Raw genomic sequence first — 23094 nt, 5'->3', positions numbered from 1 at the left:
CGACGTTAACATGCTACGTTTATACACACTATAGGGGCTACAGAATTTTTTTTTTTTTTTTAAATCCGAGTCAGTGATGACAATAACTTGTTTTGTATTCGTATTCCCCCCCCCCCCCCCCCCCCACCCCCCTGGGTTGGGAAATAACATTAATGATTTAATAAAGGTAACAACTAGATAACAAAATGTGAGTCTGGGTGAACAGAGTACAGTAGCTTGTAATTATTTTGCCCTTCGTTTCACTGGAGCAGACAGGGTCATATACCAGTGTGCTGACTGGATAGGATTGCTTGAGTTGTGATGACGTCATCAGCGGTGATACACGGGGCAATCCTCGCGCGATTTGGTCGCAAGCAATATAGTTGCTACTACTATCAAATTGCTTAGACAGTTGTCGCTGCTGACCCTCTTTCAAAATCAATTATTATTAATAATAAAAAATAAAAATAAACGCGGAATTATTTTCATTCTCCCGTGATACTAGTAAAGTTCCAGACTTTTTCAAGACTTTCATAATGGAGACATGGTTTTTCAAGCATTTTCAAGCCCTGGAAATCAGTTTGGCATTTTTCCAGACTTCCAGACTAACGTACGAACCCTGAACTTTAGCTAGCTAGCCACCAAGGACGTGGGGTTAGCAGCTAGCAATGGGTCGCTGTCAGCAACCACCGTTCTAGTTCTCCTAAAAATGCCCCCCCTATTTGGTTTATGCATCGTGTAAGCGTACTGGTCTGTTAACCAATTCTGTTAACCAATTTGACACTTATTTTCTTTATACAGACACCCCGCTATTCTGAGCACTTAACAGGCTACCCGGAATAGTTTTTCGTGCAGTTTTCTGTAAATACATAACAGTTCTATGTATGAAAAACTTTAAAACGGGAGTGACATACTGTGTAACGAGAAGTGTTCTATGTCATTATTGAGAGGGGCTATGTATACAATAAATGACTTTTTTTTTATTTATTTACACAAACACTAACACAGCCAATTCTTGTTTTAATTAATTTATAAATTGTTTACCATTCCCCTCTTTAAAACTGTTCTCATTCTACCTAAATGAATTACAACAAACTCTTGAACAGCATCTCAAAATAAAACACACCAGTCACTATCGCTATAGCCTATCACCACAGGCCATTAATCCCCTGCCCCTCGCCCATGAGGGGGGTTCTGTCGCTTGTACAATTATCTCTCAGTTTGCCATGCTCACACAAGAATAGACCCAGCCTAAGTTTGTCGCATTTTATTTTAAAACTGTTTTTTGTTTTTGTTTTAAGTAAATATGTTGTAACAAAGTTGGAAATGGTCTAAAATACGACTGCTGATGTTTGTATCATATTGTTTTGACATTTTTAAGCTTTAAACTAAATACATTTAAATAGACATTCATGATCCGTGCATTTCAGCATAAACGCCTGATTTCAAAGTGTTTAAATATGTGCCTAAAGACTGTTTTGTTCAGTTGATAATCCTTCAGTCTGTACTTTTGAAAACTTTTGTGTTTGTTTACTTCTGCATAAGTTTACAGGCTGCTCCAGCATTGCCAAGAGAGACCCAAACCAGTCTTTCTGCACGGCTGGGTCAACATATGCCTTATTTCATTTGTATACATTAAAATATACAACAACAACTCTATACTTTAGTTTTATTTACCGCTTTACTGTAACAATTTGTTTTCTTAAGATCAAAATTGACTTGAAACTACAATCTTTAAAACTGTTGCTTTAAAACTACACACATGGCCCTTACCCGAGGTACAACTTCTGTAAAAACTACAAACCCGTGACAGGAAGGGGTAGTGGCACTTCCACAACGCCCTCAGCACACTGGGGGAACTGCCAGCCACACTCGCAATTCTCTGTCAGTTTGTTCAGTCAGATACAGACAAGCACTGACACTGAAAAGGTTTGTAGCGTTTTATTTTAAAACTGTTTTTTTTTTCTTCAGTTTAAGTAAATACATTGTAACAAGTCTAACATAGCGGCAGCCGATAGTCAAAGTTTGTATTGTTTTTTTTTATTGGACATTTTATTGTTTTAAACTCAAGACACTTGGTACGGACATTTCAGAAGCTGACCGTACTGTTTTACACGTGCTTGTATATCCAGCTGTGTAAAATAAAAAATGCAATAAGGTTTTTAAAATGTTAACTTAACAATGTATACAGGGTCTCACATTATTATTATTATTATTGTTAATGTTAAAAAAACACTTTATTTTTTAAATATACACATCCTTCTATATCGGGGCAATATAGATCTGGACATGCAGCCTGCACACGTGTTAACAATTCACATTTCTCACATTTTAAATTGTTTTTCATTTGTAAGTAACTGCATTGCAACCTTGTTTTTACCATTTACTGCAGCGATTCACTGTTGATTCTGGACCGTTTCTTATCTTCTAAACTGAGCGACCAGCAACAACCTTAGCACATGACCAGCAATGCTGTCAGCCAGTGCTGGGGCCCCTAGTTTCTTATTTTCGAGCGACGCCCCTTAGCTCCATGTGGGGCACAGTTTCAGTTTAGTGTAAAACTGTGTTATCTTTGCCTCAGACACAGGTACATATAGACACATTTAAGGTTTGTAGCATTTTATTTTTAAAATGATTTTTCTTTAAGCAAATACGTTGTAACAAGTCTAACATAATGGTAGCCGATAGTCATGGTTTGTATTCTTTTTTTTGGGGGGGGGGGGGGGGGGGGGGGGCTTTTTAATGTTTTAAACTCAAGACACTTTGTAGGGACATTTCAAAAGCGCTGTGTTGCATTTACACGTGCTTGTACATCCAGCTGTGTAAATAGATAATGCAAGAAGGTTTTTTTAAAAATGTTAACTTAACAATGTATACAGGGTCTCGCATTTTATTTTGTTTATGTGTTTATTTTATTTATTTATTTATTTGTGTTGGTTAACAAGCGTTTTAAAGTGTTTAACACGTTTTAGTCGTTTTTCAACAAACACGCTTCTTTGTTCTCTGCACGTTTTAACAATTCATATTTCACCACTTTTAAACTGTTTTTTTATTATTTAATTACACGCATTGTAACCTTGTTTTAACATTTTACTGCTCATTTTATTTTCAAAACTTATTTTATTTTTCAACTCTATACATTTTAACAAACTGTTTTAACATTTCCAAGCTTATTTTATTTTTTAACAATATCTATTTGTATCAATAAAAGCTGCATCTACCACGTGGACATACATCCTTTGGATCTTAAGTCTTTTCTTGAAGTCATTTTTTTTAAATATCCTTGTTTTAACATTTTAATGCTTTAACACTTTCAAGCTTATTTTATTTATTTATCTTTTCAACACTTTGTACCTTTTAGTTTTTCCCATTTTTACTGCTCATTTTATTTTTCTGAAATAAAGAATATAACAAACTGTATACCCATTTTCAAACTTATTTTATTTTTCTAAAAAGCTTATTTATATTTACATATAACAAAACAATGCATACCTCTGTTTACCCATTTCACTTTTAAAAATACATTTAAAATAAAAAATAATATTCCAAACCTTTGTTTAATTCCCCATTTTAATGTGATAAACTACAATCACAGAACATGGCTTCCATAAGTGCATTAAAAACTACATACAAGTGACCGGAAGGGAAGTGAGATTTCCATATTTGCTTTAGAACTGCAAACACGTGACAGGACGGGAGGGTGGGACTTCCGGAATTGTTTAAAGACTAGAAACACATGACAGGGATCGGGAGGCAGGACTTTTTGTCTATTCTGATTGGCTAAGGGCGCCTGTGAAAACCAAATGCTGCATTCTCATTGGTTAAAAATTAACATGGTGATCTCTTATAGCGTATACTACTGGTAATGTTATAGTCTGTGCTTACTGTAACTGTACCTAAATATTGTACTTTGTAATATTGTATCCTTGTACTGCCCTGTAACACTTGTAAGTCACCTTGGATAAAGGCATCTGCTAAATAAAGAAATAAATAATAATGTGTTTTCAAATAACCTGTTCAATCTATTGATATCAAATATAACTATTTATGAGGCAAGTGCTGATTAAAGAAAATACAGGTATGTACATTAGAAAAATGCATTTCACTGTATTGTCAATTACACAATTACACTTTATTCAGTAGCTGTCAGAATACACAAAGAAATACGCATTTCAGAAGCATATAGTTAAAGTACAAAATGTTACCTGAGTAAATGTTTTATTTTCTCTCTTTCTTTCATTCCTTGTCTGCTGCTTTAATAAGGGTGCACTCTTTGGGTGAGGATTTTAAATGTAAAATCATCATAAGGACAAGCTTTGAATGATTAATTTCATATGATTAAGACAATTGAAAGAAAACTAAATCTTACAAAAGTTGTATTAGATATACTTAGTACTCAATAAATAGCATTCTAGCACTACTGCGATAGTACAGCACAGATAATGTAATCATATTTAAATGCTGTTACAGTATGTACTGCACATTCACAATTCACAAAATAGCAATACTGCAGTAGAAAAGTCAAACTGCAAATGTACTTCATGTATATTGCAGTCATACTGCAGTACTACTGCATTGTAATACAGTTAACTGCATTAGTACTGCAGCTTATTTTTGCAAGGGGGGAGAACGACAAATACAGCTAAACTACTCAATATTCTGATTAAATGAATTTTAAACATTTGTATTGCAGGAGTTTATATTCATTTTACATGTAATAGCTCACTATTCCCCCCTCTCAGTAATTATGTGTTTCTCATGGAGAGTTTTGAGAAGAGCACGTACATATGTGGAAATGTCTCATAAAACAAACACCATCTGTCTCGATGAGAGATGTACGTGCTATCCTTCACGGTTGGCAGGAACTAGTCAGTTTCACCAGCAGAGGGCAGAGCTTCTATGGTGTAATGGTGTGTGGTGTTTATGTCTGTCTTTGCTGAGTGTACTTTAATACGGAACAGAGACGGGCCTTTTCACGACAGGACTTTACGACACGGCCACGGGTCTGTTTATAAACATTTGCACGAAGCTACAGAGGTGGGTCATATAAATTTGTGTCAAATATATTGAGCTAAAGTTTATTAGGGACGTTTAGTAAGCCTTGCAAGCATGTGCTGGGTGTCACTTTATGCGAGACGGCTGCACAGTACATTGAAGGTTTTTAGGTGTTTTCCTTGTTTAGTTGTATTTAGAAATAGCAATGATTCCTTTTAAATGGTGTCTTTAGGAACCATGGGCGTACCGCTAATTTTGACTTAATCCCGCTGAAATGTGTGAGTAATGTTGTATTGTGTTTATTTAGGCGGTGTGGGGAAGCATGTTGTGGAAATATCAATTACTTTTTAAACTGGAGTAAACGTAAAGTATTTTTTGTTTCTATGTTTGTTTTAAGTCAAAATAGTATGAATATTTCTTAAATATATATTTTCTCAAGGATTTTTATGATATTGAAGTTAAAAATGCATGGGGTATGTGATGGTACTGTATGTGATTGGAAACTGTTCGCCAGAATTTGATTAACTTTTCCTAGGCATTTATTATGATATAATCTACATGCTGTGGATAAGGTCATCATACCTGGTCATTATTTCTTAGTTGAACTTTTCATTGTGTTGCTGAAGATTTCAAAAAGATTTTCAGTGCTCCCTGTGTCGTTGTTTAATGAAACCCTTCCCTAAAAGGTGTTGTTGCTAATATTTTAAAATACATTTTCTTACATCTGGCATTTTCACTGCTCCCCATATCACTCCTACCCTGCCCATCACATCTCAGAATCAGTATGATAAACCTACTCTGGATGCAGCCGAGTGTTGGGTGGTGTGGCTTAAACCATAACCAAAAACATAAGACATATCTCTTGCCGCATGCCTGGGTGCGTTGTGAGGCACAAGACTACAAATTGTCTTGAACTTATTGCCTCTGAATTCATTGTTCATTTATTTTTGAGGATATGCGAATGTATTTAGTTGTTTATTTTTATTCTGCTTGAATGTGTTGTTTTTCTGTAAAGTAAAACTAAAAAAAAGTAGAATAAAGCTGCTTACGTCCATGTTTTTATACACACTGGTATGTAAATGTGATGTTTACAGTAATGACGCTCTGCACCTTCACATTTTAAACACCAAGCCGTTGTCTGTTCTGCCCACCAGTTAGGCTCACAGACAGACAGACAGGCAGGCTTGCTTGCTGGAGGTCACTCAGCACAAACAAAACTGCTTACTGCATTTTAATACACACTGATGTCTGCCACTACTTTATTACTTCTTGCATCGACTTTAAAATCTGAACCCAATTGCTTTTTGTTTAGTTTTTTTTCAACGCAACCACACACTACCCCGGCTATAGAAACTGCTGATGGGCTGTATTTCGTACAAAAGACCCGGGCGCTCAGAGGTGCTCTCACAGTAGGCGACCAGATTTTGAGATTTAAAAAACACATCAAAGGAAGTTGATTAACATTTTAAATGTATACATTTACTTTTATTTTCTGGCTCTGTTATACTAATGTATAATTATGAAAAAAACAGAATATCTAAAGTTCCTTTCACATTGCCATGCATTGTTTGCGACCCGGTCATGCTGTCGGCTATGAGATTTCACACTGCTTTTTGAAGATGCAGGGTCGACCTGGGCGACAGAAAGAAGTACACAATGCGCGTATGCAATGCCCCGGAAGCAGCGTTCACATGACCACCCTTTAATCTGTACAGCTTCTCTGGATTGAATCGTCAGCACAAATGTTGATTAGAGCCAATGTTTCTTCATACCTGCTGCATGTGGCTGATGGTGTGTCTCAAAGTGTGTCAACCCACATCCTGAGGTGGGTGCTGCTGACCCGGGTACCTGGTTTCACACGACATGGGATTGTGACCCGGGTAGGCGCGCCAGCAGTGTGAAAGCGGCTTAAATGACCTGTGGTTCCTAACCACCTGTAATGGCGGAAAAAATGTCCTTTTTTAAAAGCTGTTGACCCAGACGCCCTTTGATTTTTATACTGTTAATTTAAGTCCATAATGTTATGCCTTACAGTTCTAAATTTAATGTAATTTAACTTACATTTTTAATGTTACTGTACAAACTCATCATTTTAAAGTGAATAATCTTTACAAAGAACAGCAGAAACAGCAAATCAGTACAAATACAAAATATTTAAATAATACAATATATTTATCATTACGTAAAACATTTTTGTATTGTCAGTAGCAGACACATTTCATATAATTGTAGCAATTGATGTACCATTGCATTAAATAACAACGAATGGTTTGGGGAAAATCTGCCACCATATGAAATTATTAAAGTAGTCTTAATTGCTGAACACTTTGATTTCGTTCCCTTTGATATTAACATTCTGTACTAAAACGACAACATATGTCGATCAATACAATTAACCCCCAATAGTTATTTGCAATTTGAGTATGTGAAGCGGTAGCGTCACTGGCAGAGCTGGTTACCGGCAGGAGAGAGACTCGGAGACAGAGCTGCAGTTAAAGCGTGGAGGCGCGTTTATTTACAAACCAAAAAAAAAAATGTAAAACTACATTGAACAAAGTGATTGTGGTGGCTCTTAACACAAGGCGTTGTTTGGCAGGCACTATGTTTTAATTGAAATATTTTTTCTACTCTGATTTATATCATTTCTATATGGATGTATCTATTTACTTAAATGCATTTTGACCATTATTGGTTGTAAATCAGAGTAACATAAAAATGAAATTGAAACCATAAGTCGTGTAAGGAAAAGGAAGAATTTATAGCAACCATTAAGTTTTTTTATTTAAAATCACTACTAACAGTTTAAAAGAAACATGTGAAGATATAGAGATAGAAGTCAGCACTGGAAGGCACGCTGCCTGAAATTAGTTCCACGATGTCGGCTGCAGAGAGCCAATATCCCCAGCCGAACGTGCAGCATTCTCACGCAACACCTTGAGTTATGGGCTAGGGCGTCTACGATTTAAATAGATTTTTTTTTTTTTTATCGATTCCATTCCTCATTACATACATAAAGATAAATACTGGATAATTGATTAAATAATTACATTTTTGTAGCATGCATAGTTCATAACATTTAAGTCTATCAAAGAAACTGCACCCAATGCCCTACTTTGCTATTTACAGTGTTTCTGCCAAAGACAAGCAGTGGGCGTGTCATTTTTGTCTTGCTCAAGTGTTAACTATCTGACTACCAGCAAATCAGTTTTGAGGATGCTTTGTAAGTACCCTCTGTGTATTCAATGTAAACAAAAAGCGTGCCGCCTTGGATGCAGAGGAGGTCGACAGGCTTGTATTCCTGGCAAACAGCATGTACTGTGTACAGTTTGCACATCTTTGTAGTTTCAAAATGAACTGTTAAACCTGGGAATAATACTATGTTGTGTTTTTTATTTTATTTTTTACAATGCATTTTTCAAACTGGGCTGCATGCTCCGCCTGGGTTTCCTGATTGATGACCACATCTAGTCGATGCGTGTACAATCAGTGCCGACCACAGCAGAGAAAATTCCTACCATGCTCAAAGCTATATTACAGTTAATCACCCCTCGCATTCCATTGTTGTGCACAAGCTTTTACTGAACAGCAATTATATTAAAATAATCACATCTCAGGGGAGGGGGAAGCGATTTCTGTGGGCGGCACAGAGTACAATTATTGATATTATTTCAAATGATTATATTTTGTGTGCCCAATTAATAGATTGGTATTTGGAGGTTTAAATGACAGCCCTGTTATGGGCATGTGTAGTCTATGTCTTAGTGGACCTGATGGAAAACCACCAACTCACAAACACTCAGCAAAAAACGACAATAAAAATAAAATAAGTTTTAAAACCACTACCTCAACACCATGTACTATAGGCCTAGCTGTGTAGGTTTTATAGTTTTCTCTCCAGGTCTACTGAATAATTGCATTATAATCCATACACTGGGGAAATTTTACATTTTGAACCCCCTTTCTATCTTTTAAAATACTAATCCTATTGAAAAAATGTTTACACATTTAAAGAGATAGTCACAAAGTGTTTATGTTCCAAGGAGATATTAATGGTTGAGATCATAACTATAGCGGCACTAGCGTGCCTCAATAATGTTAATGTTCTCTTTATCTGTTTACAGAATAGGCTTAAATAAATAGGGTTACCCAATATATAGACTATACATTCATGTTTTATAAGGTTGCATTTGTCTGAAATTGGGTACTAGTACCAACCATTACATCACACAGAACTAAACAGTTAGGCCTACACAACCCACTGCTCATCAATACTGTAAAATGTACATATCACCACCACCAGTTGTTTTGCAAGTCATGAATGGCAGGAGCAGCACCCATACTGTTTGCCTTTCTATTTTGTGTACCATCTCATTATAAATTGATTTCCATGCTCCAGGTATCAGCACAAAGCTGTGTGTTTGAACAATTGAAGTACAGTTTACTCATCAGTCACTGCCCCTGTTTGACAGTCGCTATGCAAAAATTAATACATAAAATCAAAACGTGGTGCATGGCACAGTATTTTTCCCCTTCGGCTTTTCCTTCTCATGGAAAACTTGGAAACCTGTACAATTCCTATTGTAAGCTTGCCAACGCAGAGCTGCAAGAGCCCAGTGTAATCACTGGCTCATCCCCTGTGAATTCCACTTTCATTTCAGATCCCTGCCCCATGTTCCTCCCATGTCACCACATGCTCACAGATTAGGGGGCGGAGAAGGAAAAGGTTTATAAAAATAATTGCTTAGTGTAGGCTAGTGTAAACTAGGCACCTGGTACAGTAAGTATGAGATCTTAACAAATTTGCTGTATTTCTCTTTCCAGGACTGCAAAATAATTCTAATGATTCTTCTTCAATTTACCTCAAGGAGGCTGGTATCGCATGTGTGCAGATTAACAAACTCTGTATCCAGACAAAGAAGTTTAGTTGAGATGGCTCGTCCTAGCTCAGGTAAATACTCCTATCAATTAAAGATTTGTAATCGACATTATGTAGAGGTTGCTAAAAAATACACTGTTTGTTGCCTGAAGACAAAAAAATGATGGTACATTTAGTTTGCCAACAAAACAAAAACAGAATTAAATTTATTCAACTGTTGAACAGTCTCTGTAAGGTGATATGTAGCCAAAATATCTGAATGCTTTAGGCCTAACAAATCTAATGTATCAGTTTTGTCAGGTTCAGTTCCTTTACAGTGGCAATGTCAATGTTGCAGAGTTATTTGGCTTACAGTAACTCAATATAACGATTGAGTGCCCCTTTACAAAGAATACAATTTAATTTAATAACCTAGAGTATGTTGTCAAGGCAAGACCATAAATAATTCACAGGCTTCAAATCAGTGTAATTTTACTAGCAGTGCATGAGATCACTGTGTGCTAATCATGCTACCAAGCCTTAATTTAAAGAAATGTATCTGTTGGTGCCAGGCTGTATATTTAGAACCACAAGGTAACGGTTAATATAAAACTTGCCCAACTTTTTACAGTGCTACAGATGTTATGTAATGCATAACAGGATACAACAGGAAAAACTATGTCTAAATACTCAAAAGCAAGTTGTGGGAGTCAGCATGACTTTGCTTTTAAGTTACATTTGTCTCGCTCTAATTGTTTGCTTTATGATAAAGCACCTCCCATTGTATTGTAAAATGTTTTATCTGCGCATAGCCTATCAGTAAAAGACTGGCAGCTCTGTGGCATACCAGTCTTCAAAATCAAATAGAATAAAAACAAATTGAATATATTTGTTTGTATCTGATTATTGAAACTTCATCTGAACAAAGTCATCTGGTGACTAAACATCAATGATGGAGAAAAACTATAGGGCACTAATATGTGGTAGGTTCAGAGGTTTAATCCATATGTTGTTAATGTAATTTGACATTGCTTCTGATGCATAATAAAGGTGTATGAGCCATTCAATAATATGTTAATGTTTTTAATAATCTTTATTTTTTTTTAAATATATTTTTTTATATTCAAGGTCAGCATGGTTTCTTTGCTGGACACAAGTAACCTGTTGTCCACGAAGAGCTGCAGTTTGGTACAGTGCAGATGCTTGTTAATAAAATGTGTATTTATTAGGGGCACACTGTTCCCCCTATGGGTAACATAATGCATCATTAACCTAAAAAATATCTACTATTTCACTTACCTGCACAAAAGCAATTTAGATGGATAATTAATGCACCTTAATGCGCTCAGCATTTTAAATAATGTATTGCGTTTCAATTGACATTTTACTTACAGATATGGCTGAATTCCGACAGATCTTTGCCAAAGCCAAACACATAGCAGTCATTACTGGAGCTGGTGTCAGTGCAGAAAGTGGAGTTCCTACCTTCAGAGGAGCAGGAGGCTATTGGAGGAAGTGGCAATCCCAGGTGCATGGTTTTAGCACACAGTAGGGAATCGTTCTCTGGGTTTGTGCTCATGTTAACCCTCTTGTCTGACTGTCCCATGTAGTAATATTTGTCAAGTGTTTGTATAATTTAATATATGACTACAACTTTCTTTAATAGTTATTTCTTATTAAATATTCTTATGTAATGTGTTTATTAGTTGTTTTTTTTTCTGGATTGTTCTAGTAGTTACCATAATATTCAATAAGAAAAACAGTACACAGTTAAGCCAGTAAAAAGGTGTGTAATAATTTGAAATATGAGAAGACTGCCGGACAAGCTTGAAGTTTGAATGTCCCAAAGTTTTTACATCTGTTTTTTTCAAGTTATGTTTAACAAGCTAAAGAGAGAAAGGAAAAAAAAATTATTATATATATATAGAGAGAGAGAGGGAGAGAGGGAGAGAGAGGGAGAGGCAGAGGCAACAGTGGATTGCATCAGGGGTTCTGTAGCTTGGTTTACATACAAAAATAAAAATAAGTCAACTTTTTAGGCACTGTATTTTGGTAGTACTGTTCGGGCAATTTGGATTTTACATGTAGTTTTCTTTTAGAAAACTGACCTAATTAATAATAACATTTAAGAGGGTAAATGTTGCAACATGGCCTTGCACGACTACTGATATCATGCAACTTTTAAACTGGGTTTATAAGAAGTTTTTAGGTTGTGTTGAAGAACACAGCAAGTGCAGCCTGCCTCATTTGGCTACCAAACAAATTTAATTAAAAAAAGCGAAGGAAACAAAACGGATACAGAAATACCAACATTCCATAAAACAGCAATTTGCACTATCCATGCATTATATTTACTAAACATTTTTGACAGCATATATATCTATACACATATTATACACATACATTATATACAAGGTTTCCTACAGAAGGGTAGCTTCAGCAATTCTGATCTTTATGGTAGTCTACAAATGGAGTTAAAGGTTTATGATATAAAAAATATCCATTCAGAATGTTTAGGGGAATACAATTTCAAAATACTGTTAGTAAATCTGCAATATCAGGGCTCAAAATTAACGGCAGCCATGCATCAATTGCTGCAGGGGCCCTTATCAGTTGCCGCAATGCCCTTCAAAATGTATGTCCATTCACAGCCAATATGGCCGCAGTGTCCTAGCAGCTACAGCAACTAGAGAGACGCCTGTATTAGGAAGTGCTTGGGTCTAAACAATAACATGATTACATAATTAAGTCGCACCTATTCCATACACAACACTTGTGCCAATATGAATGAGCTATGATGTCGGTCTGTAAAGGGAAAAAAAACGGCATATCACATGTTTTAAACTGAAGCGTGAGAGGGACGATAACAATCTGATCAAACACAAATGCCTGGCAGTCTAGAGGTGCTGTATTAACACCAGCAGAATACGGGAACCCCCGTTTCATGCATCAGTTGTGACGGTGACCAAATGTGTGTGAGTACTACTGTTGTGTACATTTTGCTTCAAATAAAACGTTGCATTTATGAAATTTTGAACAACGAGAAAATAAAAATAGTTAAGGCTTGTGTGTTGCACACATGCCATTAACAAAATTCCCTGAACACTTAAAATAAAGACATTATTATAGAAGGTCTGAAATGCACCAAAAGGTCAGTAATTAAAATTAAAAATTAAATGATCAAGCTGAAAAAAATGTCTCTCAATGTTATCTTTTCGACACTTAAAACGTTTGAGTTAACATATTTATATAGTTTGTTGCAGCTTCTTTAGCAGCTGTATCTATCCCAGATATATTTGGTTACATGGCTTACCTTCAGAAGTCTGAGGATGATTGAATTCGCAATAACTTACTAGGGATGTGCAATTGCCAAACCCATTCCTTTTTATAATATCCACCCTTACTCTGGCTCCACAGAAAACCAGCAACATTTCGTACGCTGCATTGACTCTCCATAGAATTGTTTTGCCTAACTCTCTATATACCACAATGCTTTGCGCGCAGTGAGACGGAAGTCTGCATTGAAAATCAGTGGAGGCGAGTATCTTGTTAAATAGAATATCTTTTGAAACGCCCGTCTAAATATTATTGGCTAAAGCAGTTTTGAGTGAGGCTGGATTTTCGTTGATTTAAAATATTAGTGTGTGCTTCCATTGGCTAGAAAGGTTGCATTTTCTTCACACAGTGCGAGATTGACAGTTTGTCTGATCGTTGGGAAGTTTGTCTGGTTGATTGGAAATTTGCAGGTCCGTACAGCCTTTTGTATTAATGAATTTACAAATTAATTAATAAATTATTAGATGAATTAACAAATATGTTTATGAATTACTGTATGAATTGACAAATTTATGGATGAATTGCTGGACAAATTGACCAATTCACAAATTGACAAACAAATTGACAAACAAATTGACAAACTAACGGCTTGATAGTTTTGGCACAAATGGCGCTCCATAAAATACTGTACTAATAATTCAGATAGCTCTCCAATTTAATGTAGTACCCTGTGCAAATCTATGGTCCTCACTTCTACAATAAAAGTCCCCACACCAGTCGTTGTATTTCAGGAAAGATAAAACAACATATCACAGGTTATACTTTTTACTTGTAGATTATTATGTGAAACTGTGAGAACTTGCTCTTAACGTTATCTGATTTGTTTTAATTATGTTTTACACCAAATCTCATGAATCAAATATAAATATATCATGAATATAATAAAGATTATTATTTATTATTATTTGTTTATTTAGCAGACGCTTTTATCCAAGGTGACTTACAGAGACTGTGTGAACTATGCATCAGCTGCAGAGTCACTTACAACTACGTCTCACCCGAAAGACGGAGCACAAGGAGGTTAAGTGACTTGCTCAGGGTCACACAATGAGTCAGTGGTTGAGGTGGGATTTGAACCAGGGACCTCCTGGTTACAAGCCCTTTTCTTTAACCTCTGGACCACACAGCCTCCTTGTCATGCAGAATTCATTGCATACCATACAGTAATACTTATGTCTAGATACATTTCTCAGTAACAAAGATATTTAAAAAATACACTTTTATTAAAACAAAACAATATACACAATGCATGTACACAATTCAAAATATACATTATATACAATAAAAACACAAAAAAACGTTTTCTTTAACCACTGGATCACACAGCCTCCTCATGAGGGGAGTATGTGCATCAAGTTTCAGATCTCTGCTGTAAACTGGTTTGGAGAAGATTTTTTAAAATTGTCCAAAATTCTCAAAAAATCCAATATGGCCACCACACAATGTGATCTGTGACCTTCATTTTCACTCTTACATAACTTCCCTTTGGTGCCTACAACCCTACCAAGTTTCGTGAGTTTCTGTGCAACTGTGTGATTTTAGAGATTTTTTGAAAAAAAAAGAGCAGAAGAAAAAAAATAACTAGAGTTGCAAGCAACTTCACGGCTTCCAAGCAGTTATCGTGAAATTTAAGCGCATTGGTTATTATAGATGAAATGTTATCATCACAACTTTAACGTATACCCAAGATTCACATCAATCAGCCAAAGGGCTCAAGAGGAGTTGTCGTAAGCATTTTACGCAAAATCCAACATAGCTGCCACACCATGTGACTGATCCAATTTTCCTGAAGTAGAATCAGTCGTGGACATGAGCGCACTATGTATAAAATATTTCACAGCTGTGCTATTTACCATTCATGAGAAGACTTTTGAATATTGTCCAAAATTTTCATTAAATCCAAGATGGCTGCCACACCATGTGACCAAAGGCCACCATATTGACCACGACACAACATCCCATAGTCCTCTACATCCATGTCAACTTTTGTGCGTTTTGGTGCAGCCGATAAGAAGTTATAGGCAGTTTTATAGTCAGTTGCGTATGTTGATGATGTCATGCAGCGTGGACGCCATGATTTTAACAGTAGCAACTTCCCTTGAACAAGCGTAACAGATGACCATACTGAGATGTTTTATTCCAATTTTTGTTTCAATCGGATAAGTGGTTTCAGAGAAAAAGATGTTTGAATTTTGATGATTTTATATTTTTATGGTAATTTTATGTCATTAATCAATGTGGTTGCCAAACCACAGAACCAATCAGCTTCATATTAACAACAGTTAATCATGGACTATCCCTCAACATTGCATAGCAATTTTCAGAACTCTGCAGTAAGCGGTTTCCGATACATAGGCGTTTTAACAAATTCCGCAAAATCCAATATGGCTGCCGAACCATGTGACTTGCACAAATTTGCTGAATATCACCGACTATCATCCATAGGCATCTACCAGTGTACCGAATTTCGTGAGTTTTTGAGAATGTTTTGGCAGAAAAATAATAATAATAATCCTAACAAAAACAATAGGCTTCCCCAGCCTATGGCTTGGAAGCCTAATAACTAGAGTTGCGAGCAACTTTACGGCTTCCAAGCAGTTATCGTGAAATTTAAGCGCATTGGTTAGCGCACTATGTACAACATTTTTCAAAGCTGTGCTATTTACTGTTCATGGGAAGATTTTTGAAAATTGCCCGAAATTTTCATTAAATCCAAGATGGCTGCCACACCATGTGACCAAAGGCCGCCATATTGACCAGGGCACAACATCCCATAGTCCTCTACATCCATGTCAAATTCTGTGCGTTTTGGTGCAGCCGATAAGAAGTTATAGGCAGTTTTGTAGCCAGTTGCGTATGTTGATGATGTCATGCATCACGTTTTACCTTTAGGAGAGGTCAGAGGTCACGGGCGATGATATTTTTTCATAGAGCACATATGACTTCCTATACGTGTTCCATTATAACTTTGACCCTGTCGGCACACCGTAGGAGTTAAAATTTCAACGTAAATTCCAATATGGCTGCCGCGCCGTGTGAGCAATCGGTTTCAATCTTCAGCAGTTATTACTTTCCAACGGTCTGTACAATTGTGTTGACACTGAAGAGCATAAGTGTAACAGTGTTCTTGTTATGGGTTGCAAAAGTTTTTTTTACAATTATCAATATGGCCGCCAAACCATGTGACCAAAATGTGTCATTTTCATATCACCAGTACTTTATGTGAGTCTCTATGGTCATATAAAGTTTCATGACTGTAGTGTATTGCACTTTGGATTTATGCACGAATGTATGAAAATAGAGCTGTCGTGAAACGGTTATTTGCATGCCGCGGCCATGTTTTTTAGCGAAAAAGCGTGGATTTTACAAACGGTAGAAAGGACCTGGTCATGAACATGGGTGCCAATTTAGGTGTCGATTGATGTTGCGGTTTAAGACAGGAAGATTGTTGAATATTTGGCGCCAATCCAGCGTAGCGGGCAAAGTAATTGTTCAGTCGACCTCGATTGAACATATGTTTTTTATAGGCCATTGCTGCACTATCTGCTGCCATTGTCACAGTTCCACCTTAAATTGTTTTTAAAGGCAAGAGTTTTGAAAAATTCCCAAAATTTCCACGAAATCCAATATGGCGGTCGAACCACGTGACTTTTTCATTTGGGGACGCCAGTCTGTTTGTCTAGCCATAGGCATCTACTTAGGTCTGCGTTTTCATAACTCTGCGATGATGTTTGGGAATAATAATAATAATAATAATAATAATAATAATAATAAACACAGCAATAACAATAGTCTTCCCCAGCCTTTGGCTTGGAAGCCTAATAATAAACACAGCAATAACAATAGGCTTTCCCAGCCTTTGGCTTGGAAGCCTAATAATCCTAACAAAAGCAATAGGCCTCCCCAGCCTACGGCTTGGAAGCCTAAAAATCCTAACAGAAACAATAATTTATAGGTAGATGGACATACCAAATAGATACAAATAAATACTGTAAGTAACTCACTTTGTGACAGATACACTGGTTGATATAAAGACAGCGGTATATAAAGTTTAAGCATTAAACATTGCTTTGTACTCTCTTGGAAGGATTTGGCCACACCAGAAGCATTTTCAAGGAACCCTTCCAGAGTATGGGAATTCTACCACTACCGCCGGGAGGTGATGCTGACCAAGAACCCAAATCCTGCTCACCTGGCCATTGCAGAATGTGAGGCGAGACTCAGCAAGCAGGGACGGACAGTGATAGTCATCACACAGAATATAGATGAGCTACACAAGAGAGCCGGCTCCAAACACATGTGGGAGATTCATGGTAAGAATTGTCAACAAATAAAGGTGTTTTGAAAAAACAGCTTATTGCTGGCATTACAATATACAGACCAGTCGAAAACGAGGGGCATTATTACAAAAATATACAATTTTCATAAAATTGCAAATTAAATACAATGTTCAGGACAGTTGTCTCTCACATCTGTAGTTTCATCTGCAACAACGCAGACTGGTTTATGCTGTACTTGCTGTAAAACTGCTTGCATGTGTTTCTCGTATACCCTGGACAGATAGAGTTGCCTTAGTTAGAGCAGGGCTCTTCAACTCGTTTTTTAAATTTAAGGGGGCCAGATTGGAAATAAGTTAGGAGTAGGCGGGCCAGAGTATTTTACTATTATATAAATATTATATAACTTAATGTTCATATATTGAACAAGACTTACACATTTTACCGTATGAATAGTACTTTAATAATAGAACAGTGTGAGAATTTAAATGTATGTGGCATATTAATAGTATAACTATTAAGAAAAGATCAACGCTTCTACTTGTTTGGTTTCAAAATGCCTTTTCATATTGTATTCTATTGACATTGACTGCACAATAAACACATTGGCTTTGCATTCAGTACAGTTGATAAATTAAAGTATTTATTGGTCCACTCGTTGAATCTACAGTTTTCACCATTTTCTGTTCTTACTACAGTAGCTAGAGTAGAGATAGCCATGTTATAGCAAAAACTCTGAGTACGTAGTATTAAGGAGTTCATGATAAATTAGAAATAATAAGTTATAAAACTAAAGGTTTCACCACAACCACAGTGTTGTTTCCTTGTGTTGAGTGGGTGACAGAGTAGCGGATTTGTGATAATAAAATAAATGAATACATAAATTAAATTACGTTTTTTTAATCGGGGGGGGGGGTTGACAATCGGTTTTTTCAGGTACTTTTCAATTTTCTGTATATACAACTCCAAAATTATTCCACAGAATAGAACTCTTACAAAACAGCTAGTTGCTCTTTTAAACAACTCGACTCACATAGCACACAGGCAGCGCCACAACAGACAGTCCATCAGCGTAACACCCACAAAACCACCTGTTTTCTCATTATCCAATGATCCAAATAAACATTCAAAAATGTTTTATACAAGCATCATCGCTGGGCTTTTGGGTAGTGTAGTTTTCAAAGCAATCCATTAATGTTTACAGGAGAATAACAGCGGCAAAAGACTGCACAGTGTGTTTTTTTTTTTTTTTTTAAAGAAACGTGCAGTTGCAAAGCAGAATTCCATTCACAAAATGCCAATTCTGTCCCCAATGCCTAATTCCGCGATTCCGTCCATGATTCTGCGATCGTGGAAAATCAGTAGCCCTATATGCTAAACGTTTTATTCGTGAAATGTCTATTTACCATAAATTGAAAGTTTATGTTGTCCACCAATTTCAACAACAATACAAAACTGGCTATACTGTTTACAGCAACAACAATCACTAGGATTTTCAATTAAAATGTTAAATAACTTTTAAAGCATTAAGTGTATATAAAAAAATAAACTGCCAATACACTGCTTATCCCAATGCTTTCCCACTATTAACAGGAAGTTTATTCAAAACCAGATGCATCACCTGTGGAAATGTTACAGAGAATCACAATAGTCCAATATGTCCTGCATTAGAGGGAAAGGGGTAAGAAAACCTTTCATCTGTTATGAGATAACATTGTAAGCCCTTTTTAGTATACTATTTTAAAATGCCCAAGCACACATCCTGATTATTTACTTGTCAATTTTTCTGCTTTTCTTTAGTGCCCCTGATCCAGATACAGATGATGCCAGGATACCAGTTGAAAATCTGCCAAGGTGTGTCTACTGTAATGCAATAAGTAATACTGCTTATGGATGACTCATGTCATGGAGTAGTGCAGTGTATTTAAACATCAGAATCAACCATGAGCTAATCTAGGAAATAATTAAGGAAAAACAGTTCCTGTGCTTTAAGTCATGTGCTCCAGTTAAATATTGTCTATATATCTTAAGGGCAAGACCCAGTGGCCTGGTGAGTCTAGTTTTGCCCGGGCCAATCTAGTTCCGCCAAGGGTTTCTGGGCGAATCCTGAAGTTACCACTGTTTTTCAGCACTTGCCCTTGTCCAATCGGGCGAATCTAGATTGGCCCAGAACTTGAAATAGATGACTGGGCCAAACCCATTTTTTCAGCAGTTTTCACTGAATTTCAGGACTAGCCCAGGCGAGTCTAGTTTCGTCCAACGTTTCAAAGTTGATGCTGGGCGAATCTGGTTCGCCCATGCCATTAATTTGAGCTAGTCTAGTTTCGTCCAAAACTTCAGCGTCGATGCTGGGCCAATCTAGTTTTGCCTATGCCAATTATTTGGGTGAGCCTAGTTTTGCATTTCTACTCTCTTCCCCTGCCAGTTTCCAAGTGCCTGCCGGGGTACCTGCCTCGCCTCCACTTCTGACAACAATGTAGCGACGGTGTGCTGAAAAACTTGATCAAAAAGTTCAGTATTGTTTATAGGGTGTGCAATATTTGTGAGTTTAATATAATACTGCACAGGTCCACCACTTAATAATTATGTTAAAAGTATCTGACGTACCTATCTAGAAATCTTCACTGTAATGCAGAGTGAAACACATGTACTTGCAGGTGTGAGGAAAATGGCTGCAATGGCCTGCTACGCCCCCATGTTGTGTGGTTTGGAGAGACATTGGATTCAAATGTCTTGACTCAGGTGGAAGAGCAACTTGAAATGTGCGACCTCTGCCTTGTTGTAAGTATTTTAAAATGTATTTGTAGAGCATACAGTATGTACAGTGGGATAGCATGTTTCTGTCACGATGATGGTTGCATGGCAGCAATTGTGAATTTTCTGAAAAACATTGAATCAGCAGCACTTCATTATTTCTGTCACTTAAGATTAAAATAACAGCAGGGGCCACTGGGGTCTTCCATTGAATTCTAACCCTAACCAAGGGTGCAGCTACAAAACAGACAAAGTCAATTTTTAAAAAAATCTAAACACAGCGAAAGTTTCATTGAAAGTTATTTATTTTTGTGGTTTCTGTCCAGGCACGTCACAACCTAACATTAAAAACTGTCCATCGCCATGTAATAGTGAATGAAAAGCAATTAGATTAATATATTTTATATATAAATCTTATTTACAAACCATGAATGTTAAATTAAGAGGTGACGGGGTATGTTTTTTTTTGAGTGAACACAATGGGATAGATAATACAAAACCTTATTTTTACATCCCTGTCATCTAAATGAAGCACAGAAGTGTCAATAAAATAAGTTACTTGCAAACCTAAAAACATTCATATCTCATTGTATTAAATGCTTTGTGCATACAACCTAACTTTTAGCGAAATGTATAAAAGCTGGGACAGCAACATGGTCAGCTTGCTAATAAACTGGAATATTGTATCCATAAACACAATTAAGTATCCCATACAGACATTACAGGGGGGGTGGGGTGGTATGCCTACTGCTTTAAGAGAGTGGATCAACGAGAAACCTGAAGGACTTTGAATTCGCAAGCTGGGCGAGTGGGGGAAGGGGACAATTCTATATATTTTGACTTAGCCTACCTGTAATTATCAAACCTAGACATACCTAGTGTGGTTTCAATAAAATGTATCCTTGATCCATTTGTATGTATTTTGTTCTCGATTTATAATAAATCTTGTTTAGACTGTCCTTCAAAAGGCTACACATTTAGTTTTACAGCATGTGCATTCTCTAATTTGGTGAAATCCACTTAAAGAAGTTAATGTTAGTTTGAGTCAAGTCGCTGATAAGAGATTATAAAATTGGTCAATCACACGTTCTACCCATTCTAGCCTCATCACAAAATATTGAGAATGAAATATTAGGGGTGCACTGATAAAGATTTTCGTGGCCGATATCGATAGCCAATGATTATCTGCCCATATCGGCCAATACCGATTGCATACCGATAATTAATAGATGCAGGTAAGCTATTGTAAACTACTAGAACAAGACATAGGGCCTATATTTAAACTGTTTTATAATTATAAATGTTAAAAAATGAACAGGTATTGTTTACTTATTGCATTTACTTCAGAAAATGAATAAAAAGAATAACGTAGTATTATATTGTGTGCTTGACAGCAATTTCTACATTTGTTTTACAACAGGCACACAAATAACACTTTCCATTTGTACTATTAAAAACACTATATATAAAGAAAGAAAAAATATACATAATGTGACATTAACTTGTATAGCCACTTGCTGTCAAACATTGCGTATTATAACTTCCACCTTTACTGTACAATAGAAAAGAAAAATGTAGCCTACGCAGAGTCAACTACAACAACTTGTTAAGAGGACTTGTTTTTTTTTTATTTGGGTGCGGAAAATATTAAAAGAGCTTTTTAAAAAAAGCATCAGAATAATATTCTACTCGCAGTTCATCGTTGGATTTATTTTTCTTGCAAAACTATCACCTAAATATTAAACTGAAACATTTTTGTTATTCTAATTACTGCATGTTGTTGCCTAAACTTGTAGTCTATATTTCGTTTTTATAGTGAACCCCCTATTTAGATGTAATTTCAGCAACAATATCTTGTTCGGTCACCATTGCTGTAATGTAACTTCATTGGTTTTGGTTTAATTTCGTGTTTATTAAATTAGACTGTGTAACAATTTGATTTACAACAAATACCAGTCGCTAAAAATGAGGCTATGTAAAGAATGGTGTTCACCTGGCGTTTTGCAGCTGCTATCAAATTTGCACTTAATCCATTAAAATTATATTGAAATGCATTCAAATAAAGAAAAGACCATGGAATTGGGTGGGATCTAGATACTAATCGAGCACAAACATTGTAATGTGTAATGGAAGGATTTTGCCTCCAAAAACTTTACAGCTCTTCTTACAAGGTGCAAACCATTGAAGAAGCGAGTAATTAAGAGCTGTATGAAAGCACACACCTGAAGAGACCTGTCAATGGCTTTAGGATGACTGCTGTGGTACACTTCCTGATATTGCGACACTTTGCTGTTGTTGAGGAGAGGCAGGAACACATTTGGAGGAGAAGAGCAAGACGAAGAAGACCCTGCATGTTCAATCCCAGGGTCACTTTGTTTGGGATGCCGGAGGATGCGGTGCTAAAGCATTATCGTCTTACTGCACAGATCATCCTAGACCTAATAGCTGAATTGAAGGATGAGCTAGACCCCCACTGCTACCCCTGCACATGTTCCTTTCAGACCACAGTTGGAATGTCTGGAGGGATAGCCCAATCCAGCTTTTCCAGATTGCTAGGCAAATTTCTGAAAAGGGCAGGCCAATACATATCATTTTCTAAGGATACTCGCATAACTGATGTTGGCTGAGGCTTTTCCAAACAGCTCCGTTTCATGCTGAGTGACCTCAACCATAAGGACTGTCAGCTCCTTCTCTGAAAGCTTTTTTTTTTTTCGTGCGCAAAGAGGACTTTGCTGCCCTTCCTCTGACGTATTTTTTTTTGCTTTGTATTTTCGTGCTCCACAAATGTCATACAGTGACTACTGCTCTCTGTACTCCTAACTCAGCAAGTGCGGCCGCTTAAAAGACCGATGTGCTCATTGAGACCCTCATTATCATAATTGTGGATCGTTATTTGTG

General features: G+C 36.6%; 1 protein-coding gene across 6 annotated transcripts in view; it reads left to right on the top strand.

The window, feature by feature from the left end:
• The first annotated feature begins 4809 nt into the window (after nt 1–4809).
• The window catches only part of sirt5 (sirtuin 5), a 28747-nt gene continuing 10462 nt past the window's right edge, over nt 4810–23094 (top strand). Inside the window, exons 1-7 of one of the 6 annotated variants that reach the window (XM_034058323.3) lie at nt 4811–5016; nt 9796–9922; nt 11224–11357; nt 17253–17478; nt 19036–19123; nt 19243–19296; nt 20100–20223. In XM_034058323.3, the coding sequence (XP_033914214.3) occupies nt 4903–5016; nt 9796–9922; nt 11224–11357; nt 17253–17478; nt 19036–19123; nt 19243–19296; nt 20100–20223 (867 nt within the window). In that variant the 5' untranslated portion in view covers nt 4811–4902. Of the gene's footprint in view, nt 5017–5037; nt 5137–5232; nt 5253–9732; nt 9752–9795; nt 9923–11223; nt 11358–17252; nt 17479–19035; nt 19124–19242; nt 19297–20099; nt 20224–23094 lie in introns of those variants that run through there. The other 5 variants (XM_034058324.3, XM_059014003.1, XM_059014008.1 and 2 more) reach the window with 5 other exon arrangements.

Source organism: Acipenser ruthenus, chromosome 3, assembly GCF_902713425.1.
Source record: "Acipenser ruthenus chromosome 3, fAciRut3.2 maternal haplotype, whole genome shotgun sequence".
Taxonomy (NCBI): domain Eukaryota; kingdom Metazoa; phylum Chordata; class Actinopteri; order Acipenseriformes; family Acipenseridae; genus Acipenser; species Acipenser ruthenus.
This window is presented reverse-complemented; position numbering and strand designations above follow the sequence as displayed.